The sequence below is a fragment of the Mustela nigripes genome, chromosome 2 (genome assembly GCF_022355385.1).
Source record: "Mustela nigripes isolate SB6536 chromosome 2, MUSNIG.SB6536, whole genome shotgun sequence".
Taxonomy (NCBI): Eukaryota; Metazoa; Chordata; class Mammalia; order Carnivora; family Mustelidae; genus Mustela; species Mustela nigripes.
The window spans coordinates 157151368-157166666 of NC_081558.1; the positions used below are offsets into that span (position 1 = coordinate 157151368).

At 36.2% G+C, this 15299-nt stretch overlaps 1 protein-coding gene across 3 annotated transcripts in view; it reads left to right on the forward strand.

Annotated features, from left to right (window-relative positions):
- The window catches only part of LSAMP (limbic system associated membrane protein), a 654328-nt gene that overhangs the window by 417817 nt on the left and 221212 nt on the right, over nt 1-15299 (forward strand). For all 3 annotated transcript variants that reach the window (XM_059391908.1, XM_059391909.1, XM_059391911.1), the window contains exon 3: nt 4674-4799. In XM_059391908.1, the coding sequence (XP_059247891.1) occupies nt 4674-4799 (126 nt within the window). The remainder of the gene's footprint in view (nt 1-4673; nt 4800-15299) is intronic.

Here is a 15299-nt window from a genome sequence, read left to right on the forward strand (position 1 = left end):
GGTAGCTAAAGAAATATTGACAAAAGCTGTGTTTTACAGGTTCAAAATAAAAGTTTGCTCCTTTCTGACAAAAACTCAATGGGACAACTTCCTTGAACTCAGAAGATTTGAGGCAGGGGAGTAGGGGTGGTGGCTGATTTTCACTGATTTCTTCTTGCAAGCATTCTGTGAGCAACCAAGTGCTATGGTCTGTAAGATTCATTGGTCAAGGATACAAACCATAAGACACTCAATCTCAGGAAATAAACTGAGGGTTGCTGGGGAAGGGGAAGGATAGGGTACCTTGGTTATGGACATTGGGGAGGGTATCTGCTGGTGAGTGCTGTGAATTGTGTAAGACTGAGGATTCACAGACCTATACCCTTGAAGCAAATAATACATTATATGTTAATTTTTAAAAAAAGGTAACAAAGGCCCTCTCATCTGCCTTCTTCCATTTAGTGACAAGCACAAGTAAGTAATCTAGCAATGACCACTCAAGGCTGTGGTGAAGAAATAGAGGCCTCATTGTGGGAACACACGAGGGATGCTTCACCCAATCTGAAGTCAGGAATGGGGTCAGGGTGGGGTTAGGGATGAGGGTGGGAAATGACAGGATAGTCTTCCTGGAAAAAGTGAGAAAACAGCCCCACAAGCTGAAACCTGAAGGGAGAAAAGGGCTGACCACATGAAGGGTTGGAAAAAGAATATTCCATGTAGAAAAAATTGTGTGTTAAATACCTGGGAGTAAACAAGCATAGTATCTTCCAGGAACCAAATGTTGTTTGATCTGATTAGATGATACAATAAAAAGGGATAGGACATATGACTAAAAATGTAACCAGGGGCCAATCATGAGTGGTGTATTAATTCATATTGAGAAGTTTGAATTTTTTCTTGAGGGCAGTGAAATTAATCAGGGAATATTATACTCACGTTTGCAATTTAGGGGGGAAAAAATCTTCTTATTGTAGTGTGATGAATGAATGACAGTGAGCCTGAGGAAAGGAACGCTAGAGGCAAAGAAATTCATTGTAATGCACTTGCAGAATTCAGGCCAAAAAAAGAAATGCTTATGGCGGATGGGAGTAGGATTTGGGAATAATGAATGAAACTGAGAGAGATTTAAAAGGTATAAACCACAGAATTTGGGAACCTTTTTACATGGGAGAAGTAAAGGAGAGAGAGCAGTCAAGGGAGATAACTTTCCTCTTTTACCTGGGCAACTGTTTGCATGATGATGCCATTCCCTGAGATAGTGAACAAGACTACAAGTGTTCTGTGGGAAGGAAGATGATGATTTCTGTTCTGAGTATGTCGAATCTTGAGTATCATCTGTGAGGAATCTGACAAAAATGTAGAAGAGTTGATTGGAAAATAGGTGGTAAAAGTCATGAAAAAAATCTGAGCTGCAGATACTGATTTGGGAGTTATCAATAATAGAACCTTAACTTTTAATGCTAGAGAGTAGATGAGGTCATTCACGGTGAATGATATGAAGGAAGAGGACAGTTATCAACATTTCAGAAATATAGATATTTAAGGAATAGGTCAAAGTAAGTCTAAAAGTTAAACTGGGAAGGCTGGCCAGAGGGGTAAGACAAAATAAACAGTCAAATTTGGCATCTTAGAAACCAAGAAAAGAAAGGAATGGAAGAAGGAAGACGTAATCAACAGAGTCAAACACTTCAGAGGAAAATTAGATAATAACAAAATTGCTCACAGGACCTAGAAACAATATGGTTCAAATTGATGAGCTTCCTGAAAGCAGTTTCTTGAGGGGTTAAGGAGAAATCCAGATTGCACCAAACGCTGAAGTGTGAATGGAAGATGTGACGTAGAACAATTCCTTCAAGAAATTTGGAAACAAAGAGTTTGAAAGTAAGAGGATAACATGGAAGTTAGGGAAGGATTTATTTCTAGAACAAATGATGGCATCAGATATAAATGTTGTAGGAAGAAACTGGTACAAAGTATAAGGATGTAGAAGATAGACAATGGAATGAAAATATTGACCCAGAGGAGGGTGAAATATAATGTCTCTATGAGTAAATTTCTGACTATTGAACACAAACACTGAATATCTAGTATCTGAGATCCAGGACCTAGGTATATTGTCCTTAATTAAAAGAAACAATATGGTTTCATATGGACTGCATAGGCTTGCATTCAGTTATTCTATTTTATTCTTAACTTTATCGTCACCTGTGAATGTAACACTGAACAAGTGGTTCAACTTGCATGACACACAAAAGGAAAGTCCTTAGATATATATTCCTCTTATAAAAAGAGGTAATTATGAGTAAATTTTATCATACCTAATAATTCACTGGGAACTTGAACACCAGAGATCCTTTCTGTTTTGCAAATTTGCATGTTTTCACATTAGAAATACAAAGTCTCCCCCTGTACACATTTTTTTAAGTCCAAACACATCTGTATTTCTCCTTTGTATTCTGTGGCCTGTCTTGCAATTCAGAATTAACTACAAACTGAGTAATATGAGCTCTTATAATTATTACATAGTTTCCTGTTGCAGATTTTAGATTATTGAGGAAGATGCCTAAGATGTCTAAATCTTATTCTTGAACACGGCCATAGATTTCTAATTTATTGTAGTTTTTTGGAAACTGGCTTATTCAGCTAGGAATTAAAAATGATGAATATTAAACAACAAAACAACTGGACATTCAGGAGCCCTGAATTCTAAGTCCAGCCATATTTCATGATGGGATTGCCCTTGACAAGCCATTATATCTCTCTGTGCCTCATCTTCTTCCTTAAAAAATGGGTATAACTTTTTAGGTCCTCAATGTAAAAGCCTGGGAGTCAGTGTGCGAAAAATGAGAAAAAGACCCATAACCCCAGAAGATAAAAAGGAACTAGAAACCCTATAGATAAATAGCACTAAATAACAGGAATCAACCACATTCCATTTCTGCCACTGGGTTTGATTTAGAATTACTGGATTCTACCCACAAGGTCTGTAAGATGTCATTGTAAAAGTAATGCTACTGTCAAGAGTCCTTCTCTCACTTCCTCCTTCCTCCACTCAGACCTGGTCAGTTGCCCAAGTACCATCCGTGTCACCTAACAGAGATCTTCAGGGATCACATGGTTGTCAGACAGCTTACAGGCAAAAAAATGTTCCCATGTTACTCATCACTACAGGGCAGAAAGAATGAGAAAAAAAAATAAGTCTTTTATTATTGAACTCCTTTATGCTGTCTTGTTCACCTCTCTCCCCCGATACATACTTGCTCAGGAATAGCTTAAGCAACTAAGATCTAAAACCAAAAAAAAAAAAAAAGAGGAAAATCACAGTCAAACCATAAACTCTGCTATTTGTAATCAGTGCATAACCTCTGTGATGAAATCTGTGAGTAATTCACTTTCCACTTAAGCCTACCAATATGAGATCTAATGTTGCCACCCCGAACACTAATGAAGGAAGTCAGGCGGCAGTACAGCTAGCCCTCAGGGACTCATTTCTCACACCACCAAAAAGTAATTTCCATCATTTTCAGCCATCTGGTATCCTGGATTGTGAAGATGAAGTTTCACTGAAGTATTGCTGAAGAGTGTGGGCCCTGGAGTCTCCTTGGATTTGAATCTCTTTTCTGCCTCTCACGTAGTTCCATCTATACCTCGGATTCCCACCTGTAAATAAATCCTCGTAGGATATCATTTCTTTGTGATAAGGAGTTACTGATATAATACTTATAAAGTACTCTACATAGGACCTTACATATAGTAAGTGTCCAAATTTAGCCATTATTAAATTGTTAATAATAGTGGCAGTAAGGGGCACCTGGGTGGCTCACTAGGTTAAGCGACCAACTCTTGGTTTTGGCTCAGGTCATGATCTCAGGGTCATAAGATTGAGCCCCACAGGGGGCTTCCTCTTCAGTGGAAAGTCTGCTTGTGATTCTCTCTGCTCCTCCCTCTCCCCGTCTTTCTGTTCCTCTTCCTGCTCATGCACTCACTCCCTCTTTCTCAAATAAATAAGAAAATAAATATTTTTAAAAATAATAATAGTGGCTAAAGCATTAGGAGTAATATTACTTTTGTAATGTCTGTGACATAGGCCTTATTAATTCAGTTTCTAGGCTCTAAATTGTGTCATCCAGTCTGTTACATAGCAAGGTGATATTTAGAGACTTTCTACTAGGATTCCCTGATGGCTGCCTTACGTGGCTAGATTAATAGTAAACAAGTATTACCATATCTTAAGAACACAACTATGCAACTCATACTAAATAACATTTTTTTCCTGACATTTGGAGAAAAGATTGGACAATATTCATTTTATATACATAGGAAAATAAATATAAATGCCATGTAGTGATAAGAAAAATTTATTAATATGTTTAAATGTGCAGATAAGGATAATATCCAGATAAGGATTATTCTAATGAGAAAAGAGCTAAGACACTTTTATTATACTCCTCTGTGAACTTCCTACACTACCTGGTCTTATTGGAGAGATTCTCCTTATGGTAAGACCCATGCTTTTCTTCTGCCAAATCACTAAGGGGGTCTTAAAGCAGCCTGGCTTCTTAACAAAAAACTTCAAATGGTTTAAGTCATAAAAGCATTTAGCTCAGATTTGCTATATCCAATGGCATGGACCAATGCTGCAAAGCTGGTTTTACAGGCATGGCTACATGTTCCATTTGCTTTTGTCTTTACAGTTCCACCAAAGATCTCCAACATCTCTTCGGATGTCACTGTGAATGAGGGCAGCAATGTAACCCTGGTCTGCATGGCCAATGGCCGTCCTGAACCTGTGATCACCTGGAGACACCTTACGCCAACTGGTAAGCAACCATCTACTCTTCAAAATACTACATATCATTTAAGATATCCTCATGCTTCTAAGATCCCATTGGATCAGAAAGACAAGCATGTATCTGGTTATTAAAACACTAATACAACTGCAACATAAGACTTACTTTGGTCCTCCCTGGTCTTTGCCAATGGGTTCATCTTATAAAATGCACAACCATTTCTTACTTCATTTTCAATAGAACATCACCTCCAAGCAACAAATATAGAAGAGTTAAATGCATTAAATGACCCAGTATTATGTCTAAAATGTATGGCAGTTCTGTGCTTAAGCAAGTCTTGGGGCAATATGTTAAATGAATTAAATTTACCTAGCTCTTTGTATTTGTTTGTTTGTTTTGCTTTGCTTTTTAACTATAGTTTCCTAATATGTCACACCTTGTGAAGAAACTTTCAGGATTAATGCAAAATTGTTAGTGACTTCTAATGTCTTGTCCTTGGCATCTGGCTCTGGGATGGGGTTGCATCAGGCATGGACTAAGCTGCATGAGCTCATGATGGGTCCTTAACTATTGATGCAAATTCAGTAAAAGTCAGAAAAACTTTTTCCAGAAAGGTCTTCTGCATCCTCCCCTCCCCCTTCCCAGCACGGTCACCATAACTGAATTCTCAGGCCCTGATGCTTTTTGAACTTCACTTAAATATTCTATCAAATTATGAGGGTCAACTTCCTACATACTCTCCTGCTCTACAGATTACATTTTCTTATAAGCAACACCATGCTTTTACAAATGACACAGTCTTTGTAGAAAAGGGCCTGCTATTTGATTTCTCAGAAAGAGGGGCTATGAATCAATTACTCTTATAAAATGTAATTTATTTTGGTAGATAGCCCTCAAATTTTAATTGATTTATATCTAATATTATCTTAAAATTACCTTATAAAAGGATTTAGAGATTTGATTAACACCATATAGCCAATTTGGAATGAACACCATATAAAATTGTTGTGCAAAGTGAGACATACATGGAAGCTATCCTGGGGTATTTCAAAAAGCCAGGGTAGTGTTTTCTTGAAGCATCTTTGAAATCTGTATTTCGTTGTTGAGAATAGGGGCCTTCAGGTCATGTTAGCTCTCAAATTAATTTTTCAGGTAATTTTGTACCAGCCTATGGAATGGTCTCTCATTTACTCTTATTAAAGCATTCTATTTTCTTAAGAGAGTGTCACTCAGAACCCATCCTAATTGTTAATGCATGCAACTTGTCATTTATTGACAGTATATAAAAGCAATAAATGAGGCACTTATTTAGAATATCAGCCTCAAATTCATTTCCTCTCAGAGCCATTTTATACTTCACATGGAAAAAAATGCATATGGAAGGCTGTCTGAAGTGTGAATCTCTGGATATCACACACCTTTCCCATGGGTTAAATTAAACATCCAGCACACATTCTGCCTGGATGGAATTATATTATCCCCCAATCCCATACCACCTATTCCTTTCCAGTGTAGGATCGTTTTTACTGAATGACTATTTGGTATAAAAGCTATTGGCCCATATTTAAAGATGTTATAAAAATATCTTTTAAAATCATTGCATTTACTATAATGTTTTGAGAGATTATTACTTTTATTCCAGTTTCCTTTTGAAAATGCCCTTTGAGGAAATTCCCCTTCGTTTTCAGTATTTCTAGTGCCTTTTTTTACTCAGTGGTTTGTTTTTTTATGCATAAACTCAGTGAATTTTTACAAATGATTATGAGTCCATGGAATTGACTATTACTAACCTTAGAGCCAAATTTATTGCCCATTTATAAAAGAATATAGGAAATCATTTATAAAGCACACGTTAATAAACAGATTTTAAACAAAACCTGGGATTTTATGGCATCAAATTCATAAAGAGACTATGCTCTTGCTTTCCTCTTGTTTTCTTACCATTATTTTTTATATTGTCTCACCTTTTATAATTAATTTAAACATCTATATAAATATATTATAACCTCATTTCTTTTTGTGGAGCAAGTAGTAGAGAGAAGAAGGAAAGAAGGGAGAAAGATAGATTATATTCAACTTATAAACAAGGAATGAATTAAATTAATAAAAAGACTTTCTCTTGGTATACTCACCAATACTATTAACTATTAAGTAGTTGAGTTTTTAAGAATTTTTATTATTATTTTTTTATTTTCAGGGGGAAATGTTATTCATGACCTGAACCCAAAGATACATGCTTTTTATCCTTTGGGATAAAAAGAAAAATAATGAGAATATAATGAGATATCATCAGAAAAATAATGAGATAGAATCAGAGTTTTTTTAAGAGTTTTCCAGGCTGGGCTCTGGAAGAGTACATCTTCACAGTTAACTCTAGTAAACTCTTTAATAATAGTGAATATCTGATTTGAATCCTGACTAACCTGGTATCCATGGTGTTTAAAAAACAGCAATAGACCATATCTTCCAGAATAAAGGTAACATTTACATACATTCAGAGAATGCTGGACACTTCAAAATCAACTTGAAAAATCAGTGTACTCAGAGGGATTTCCAATAGTAAGGCCAGGGTTCTGCAAACTACAGTGTGTGGGCCAAATCCTGCTTGTCCCACTTTTGTACTGCATATAGGCTAAAAGTGATTTCTAAATGACTGTGTGGTTGGAAAATATCAAAAGAAGAATTTCATTTTTTGACATGCAAAAAATTTAACATTCATATTTGAGGGTCCATAAATAAAGTTTTATTGAAACATAAATATACTTATTTATTTTCGTGTTGTCTATGGGTGCTTTTGTTCTAAAACAGGAGAGTTTAGTAGTTACAACAAAGATGTTTTGGCTCACAAGGCCTAAAATATTTTGTATCCAGCCCCTTAAAAAAGTTTGCAAACCGTTGCTCAAGACTATGGCTTGGGGCACAGGCAAGGATTTTCTGCACTCACCTATGACCCCATGAGGCTCTGAGGATAGTGTCCCTTAAGTTCCTAAATAGATCTCAAGGGGAAGAACTTTATTCTTCTATATTCCTTTATCTAGGCCCTCAGTGTAGGTCAAATTCTATTCTGTCACATGCAAAACTAGCTCCATGCTGCATTCACAAACTCAAGGGCAAACTCCAATTTCCCCTCCAAATGTTATTAATTCCCAGGCCCACTCTTTCATCTCTTTCACATCTGACCTAAATAACCACCTGATCATAATCACATTCCTGGTAACAGGAGAGAAAATTTGCCTTTACTGTTCTATAAGGGAAACTAGGTTTATCGTGGGGGTTTTGAGGGTGTTTGTTTTGGTTTTTTTTTTTTTTTTTTTTTTTTGGTTTTACGTGGGTTTTTTCCCTTCTTTTCCAAATTTGGAAACAGGCAATGATCCTTTTCAGTCTATAACATGAAACCTTTCTTGGAGGCACTCAAGGAAGAGACTCTGCTCCCTGTGTGACAGCAGAACTGCCTGCAAACCATGGCCATGTGAGCAAAAATATCCAGCGAGCTTTGTTCAATTATTAATTGTACCTTCAACAGTATAGAGTGTGACTGCCTTGTCGAGGAAATGTACCTGTAATTAGCTCGACCCCACAGGGGCATTGAGCCATGAAAGGGGGAAGATTCTATGCAGGGTTCACACATACCTGATTACCTGTCATTTGATAACACAAGGGGGAGAAAAGAAAGAGGGTGCAAGGTGTATTTTTATGAGAAGAAGAATATTTATTATCTCTTGATTTAGTTTTTTTTTTTTAATTTGGTTGTTTCTCTTTATTTCAACAATTGAGATTTATTTTTCAAATATACTCCAAGAGTTTTTAAGGAGGGATGTTTTAAGAACGGTAAATCTTTCGTATGTCCGTACATCTGATTTAGAAGGAGGAAATGAGGTTGATGAATTCCATGGTTTCTTTTCTTATATTTCTGATTTCTTAATTTTTCTCTTCTCTCCAGTTATTCTGCATAATCAAAATGATATGTCACGTATGTCGTTGTTAAATGTGACCTATTTTCTCCCTTAATTAAGTTAGACTTTCATAATCCTGTAACTCCCAGAGGGCAATTGCACCGTAACATGTATTTTCTATGGAGTGTTTGATCTCCCTTCTGTGAGCAATGCTGCTCCCATCTTCATTTAACTTTGTTTCTCCATCTTTCTTTTCACATTCCAGAGGAAGTCCCTTTCTCTAGTGTGCCTCACAAGTGGTATCAGGATTGCCCAGGGTTACAGAAGGAGTTTCTATGCATTTCATTTCTACAAAGGTTTTTTGCATTGTCAGTAGCTTTCTATACCTGAAAAACTCGGGCACAGTGAGGACTTAGCCCTGTAGGCTGAGAACAACTTAGGAGGTACTATAAAATTCTCTTGTCCAGAGAAGAGGCTAGATTTGACATCAATATGGAATATAAAAAATATCGCTTGAGAAATATTTTGTGTTTTAATAGGGTAGGTGGGAAAACATTGCTCTGGAAGGAGTTAAGAGGACTGCAGGGTGTCTGGAATCCCATTTCTCATTGGATGTTGGGTTTTAATCATTTGGTGGGAGTTTCCCTTTCAGTTCTTTTCCAAATTTGAATCCTTGCCTGATGATACTCTTGAATTTCATGAATGCTCTAGCCCTATCTGTCTTTCTTCTAATATTATAGACTAACCAATCATTAATATATATAGCCTAGACTCTATCCTCATCAGTTCGGGAAAAATATATAATGTTAAATGAAACTCATTTCTTTAAGTTGTCTTCCAGAGGTATGTGTTGCAAGTAACTAATATCAGCTCTTTTTCGTTAGCATGTTAGAATTAGTATGACTTCGTATTTCACAGAGAGAACATATGATCTGCAGTTCAAGCTTGAGGATATTCTTTCTCTGGGGTTTTCTTGTATGGACATTCCAGAAGGTTCTTTGAGTTAATCATTGTCATATATAGATGTGGAAGAATCAAACTGGTGACTTCACAGGTAAAGGCTCTTGACCATATAGTAATAATTTAAGTGAGAACAATGATTCAACCTTTTATGTTGATTGCTTTCATTTGTTTCTTGCATCTGAGAAAAATTCCATTTTCCCTTTACAAAAATCAGAAAAATAAGTAAAAAATCTTGCTCTATTTTCTTTTCAATATCTTACTTGTTTATTATTTTAAAATATGTTATTCACCAATACAGAATAATATTCAGATTAATCTTTATCTCTATCTTACAGTTTGTTCTTTTGGCCAAAAAAAAAAAAAAAATTCATAAAAGCACCCTTTGTTAAAGAACAAAATGAAAAGAAAGATAGACATGGTCCCTGCATGAATGGAGTTTATAGTTAAAGAAGAAAGCAGAGCATTGAACTAATAATCACATGAATAATCACTTAATTGGATTTATACAGCATAAAGAAAAATTATAGCATTCAATAAGACCATAAAATAGGGCCATATAGCAAAATCTGCAAGGCCAGCAAAGCTTCCCTGAGGGGAGCATATGCTGAGACCTTAAGGATGAATATGACCAGGCGAAGAAAAGAAGAAAGTGAAAATTATCCTAGGCAGAGAAGAGAGTGTATATAATGATACATTTAAGAATACAGGCAAGCATCTTTGTGTGAAACCATGATGTTCATTTTATATATATATATATATATATATATATATATATATATATATATATACTTGATTCTTTAAACATATTATTATTTCTTTTTACCCTTTTTTTTTTAAGATTTTATTTATTTATTTGACAGACAGAGATCACAAGTAGGCAGAGAGGCAGGCAGAGAGAGAGGAGGAAGCAGGCTCCCTGCTGAGCAGAGAGCCTGATGAGGGGCTCGATCCCAGGACTCTGAGATCATGACCTGAGCCAAAGGCAGAGGCTTAACCCACTGAGCCACCCAGGCACCCCTCTTTTTACTTTTTAACATATTCCTGTTTTCCCTTTCAAAGAGTGGAAAAATAAAGAGAAATCTTGCTATATTGTCTTTTCAGTGCCTTACTTGTGGACTGGTTTTAAATATACAAAATAGCATATACTAGTGTATATACCATAATACATACCGGGATATGTACATGTTCCCAGTGTGGCAGGCATATAGGCAGTTCTTTATGTGTGTGAATATCTTAAATTTAGATCAGAAACATATTCTTTTCCCATACAGGTCATTTCATAATAGCTTAATCAAGTAAATACAAATTCCCTTCCAGTAGCCTTATTATTAAAACAATTGGGTAATTTAGAAAATGAACACGATAAAATTTAACCACATGATCATCAGTCTCCAAACCTTAAAATCCTGGATAGACTCCCAATAAGTGACACCAGCAACCTTTGAGCCATGGAAAGGGCTCCACAACCAGATGTGCTGGCCATTCACATAATGTTGGACAAATGCTTTCCTGCCACCTCAGCACCCCACTCTTACCCTATCCACATTTGTCATCAGATGGCCAGAGTACTCATCCCGAGGAGAAATAAACCACCTAGATGTGTCCTTGGGGGGACTAGCTTGGACTTGGGTGCTCTAGGACATTTTGGAAGCTTAGGTCAAGAAGGGACAATATGGCTTAATTATAAACTTTGCACATGAATTACAGAGTTCACATGTCCCAGAATCTCACCACTTCAAATATTTGTTGCCATTATTCCAAATAGTCTGTATTTTACAATTTAGTAGAGATAAAAATAGAATTTGTCAAAAGTTATCGTGAGAATTAAAGTAAAGTTCTTAATTCATATTGTGTCAGATAGTATTGGTACTATTTTTATTTATTTTAATTATTAGTTATCTATATATCACCTTTATACAGTGATAACTTGGAGGGAGACTGATAATTTAATTGAAAATAACCTAATGTCGTCTTTATCCATCCCAACATAACAACCAGGGAGATTTTTAAAAATGCCCTCTCATCAAAACGAGTCTTAATATTTTAGGTCTCATATTGTGTTACATTATATATGCATCAACATACCCATTTAAAGCATTCCTTTCTTTGAAAGGGCATGACAACATCTTATTAGGGCAAGATTTTCTAGCATTCTTTATCAATGTGTTCATTCCTCTATGGGAAAGTTTCTCGGAATCTGCCTGTATAACAGCGATTACCTTATTTACTGTAACTATGTAGAATCTATAGGTTGTAAATTATAATGCTTACTATTTTTTGAAAAAAATGGTCTTCTAGGTGATGATTATGCCAAAACAACAACAACAACAAAAAGTTCGGCAGTGTTTGGGAGAAATCCATTGAACAGGAACAGAGAGGCTGCATCATAAAAGCAAAACAAAAAGAAAATGGTAAATTATAGAGCTTTTTCAGAGAAGCGTATTAAAAAGATCAAAGTAATCATAGAATTTTTGAAAGGGGCAGATATTAGTAGAGTGAAATTCATCAAGACAAGTGCAGGTGGATTTACCTGGAGCCAAACAAACTGCTATGAAAGCGGAGACAATAGGACTCACATTGCATTTGGTAAGGTTTACTTACAGAAGAGAAAGTCAGGGTAGGGTGTATAATTCTGTGGACCACCCACAATTAACTTTGGAATCTCGACTGTGGATGTCAGCTAGGGGCTATCTTATGATCCCTCAGGAGATGTCAGAGTAAGACTGATTTAGATCCTTGCTAAGAGGGGCAATCCTGGGTCCCTGAATCAAGGCATTTACCCAAGGTGGTCAGAAGCAAAGCGGTTAGAGGACAAGTTCCAAGAGATTGTGAACAGATCAGATACAAATTGTCTAAGCCAGAAACTTGAGAGTGATCCTAGCCTCTTTGGCTTTCTTTTCCCCAGCAATAATTCATTAGACACATTGTCTTGATTCTGCATCCTCACGGGCCATCAATCTATTCCTCTTCCCCGCTGTCAGAGTGTAGCTACACCAACATTTTCTCACCTGTACTTTAGTTCTCCAGTTGAACCCCTTGCTACTAGCTTTTTCCCCCTCCTACAAAAACACTATCTCTTAGTATAAAATTGGTCAAACCCTGACTGATTTCCTTATTTTCCAATGCTTTGGGATAAAGTTCAAACTACTTAACATGGCCTTAAAGCCCTTCATTCAACTTCTTCTCCTATGTATAAAGCCCTAACACTGCTTAATTTTAAGTAAATTATACTACTTTTTCAAGAAGATGCCTTGTCCTTGCTTTTGGGCTTTCACACATCCTGGTCTTTTGTCCTAAAACATGATTTTCATCTCATCTATATCATCATTTTGCCAGCACAACTTCTTACAAGATCTTCAAAATGACACTTTCTCCAAGAAACCATATAATAGAACTAACAAAATTACATTTTAATTATGTATAATCTCTAGATTGTAAAATCTGTAAAAATGCAGAAACTATGTCCTACTCATATGGATATTCTCAGAACATTGTATTCAGCCTATTAGTCAATCAAATAATTGAGTTATTTAGGTAAGGGCTTTTTAAAAATAGTATTATTGAGAACTCACAGCATGAAGTATAAACTAAATACACTTAATAAGTGATTAAAGCATGAATGAATGGAAAACGAACTTCAAAGAATACAACAGAATTATAGAACTAAAGCTATCTAATAGTTTTATTAATTTCTTAGTGAGAAGGTTTTAGAAATTTCAAGAAAGTTCTCTGTCTAAGTCCTATTCACATCTTTTCTCCTCATGTTGCCTTGATGTTCGGATCTGGTTCTAAATCTTTTTATTCACTAGGCTCCATAGAATGCTCTGAAATCTTCACATTTTTATATCAGATCTTCAGATAGTCTTTATATCACCTAATTATTATTAGCAATTGTTCTTCTCCTTCTAAACAGTTATCACAGAGCAATTGTCTTAAACATTTGTTTACTTTCTTACTATTTTCCTCATGAAATCAGACCCCTGCATATCCTTAGTTCTCATTATAGTGCCTGGCACAGTAAATACTCAATAAATACTTATTGAATGGATTAGCGAATTATTTATTCCAGACAAAAGTCAGACTCTGTGTTAGACACTGCGCACAGTTTAGACTTTAAGAACAGAATGTATGTATATGTTATACCTATATATATTATATATATTATATGTATATATGTACATGTATACATATATACATTATATATACATAATGAACTATTCCTTATTATATATTATAGATACAGATATAAATATAGATAACTAGTGCTATAATGGGGGCTGGGAGTTTGGTGACAGAAGATCAGGTCTACCCTGTTTTTCACAGTATGGAATAGTAGAGAATAGGTCGAGTCAACCTGAAAAAGGATCCTCCACAGCAGGGCTGTAAGTTTTATAAAACCCCCTATGATTCACTGTTCTAAACTATTACAGGAGCAGCCACCTGTGGCATAAATCTCCACTATTAGAAAATCAACAGGATTTCCAAATCTGACTGACCATCAGAATTAACTGGAGAAAGAAAGTTTTTAAACATACAGATTCCCTGGCTCAGCCCACACATAAAATGTCTCTTCCAGTGAAATTCCAGGATTTGGTGGGAGCAAAGCCTCCCAGTGAGTCCGGTGAGCAGCCAGACTAGCAGAATGATGACTGTCTAAGCACAGGAGGGCAAGATCTAAAGGAGTGTTTCTTCAACTTTATTGTGCTGGAAAGCCATCTGGAGGATCCTGTTAAAATGCAGATTCTGATTCACTGGGCTGGGGATGGGGCCTGAAATTCTGCCTTTCTAACAAACAACTGGTGGTAATATGGGTGCCGCAAGTGCGTGGACCACATTTTAAGCATCATCTTGGATCCTGAGATCAGAATAGGTTGGAAGACAGCAGGATATAAAACTAGCCTAGACAGAGAAACACTTAGGTAAGTCCCACGACGTACACAGTATTCACCAAATAATATTACAGTGTTTTATATAGTAATTTCTCTGTTCCACCCCAGAAACTCAGAGCTGATTCAGAGAATAATAAAAATCACTGTAGTTTTGAGAAATGGGATCGATCCTTGCCTGTCAAGCTCAGACGATGAGCAACAGAATCAACATCAGCTTAGAGCTTCATAGAAATGCAGACTATTGGACCCCATTTCAGACCCACTGAATCAGAATCTACATTCATTCTATCAAGATCCCCTGGTGAATTGTATGCACATTCAACTTTGAGAAGCCCTGGACTAGGGCTGAAGTGTCTTTCTATGTATGCAGAAGCTGCTTTCCTAAGAACTTAAAGTGTAGAAATGAAAGTGCTTTCCCCACTTTCCTACTAACTAGTAACCCTGAACTTTACCCCTTTCTCCCTTCCCTCCAAATGTATTTCTACTAAGAAACCAGGAAAAAAAAAATGGTATAGGGGCGAGAATAGGGTTACAATACAGAACCATTGATTATTTATCACTTGGAAAGGAGAGCATCCCATGATTTCCCTACTCTATCAGATGCTGCTAAATATTGCAGGAAAATTTAGCCTAGCATATGAAGAAATACTGCCTGAATGACAGGAACCACTTTTCTCATAATCTTTCATAATGGCTTTATCTGCAAAATGTAGACAATATTATGTGCCCTACCCACCTCATACTCTTGCTCTGAAGCATCAAACGAGATCATGAATATGTAAATA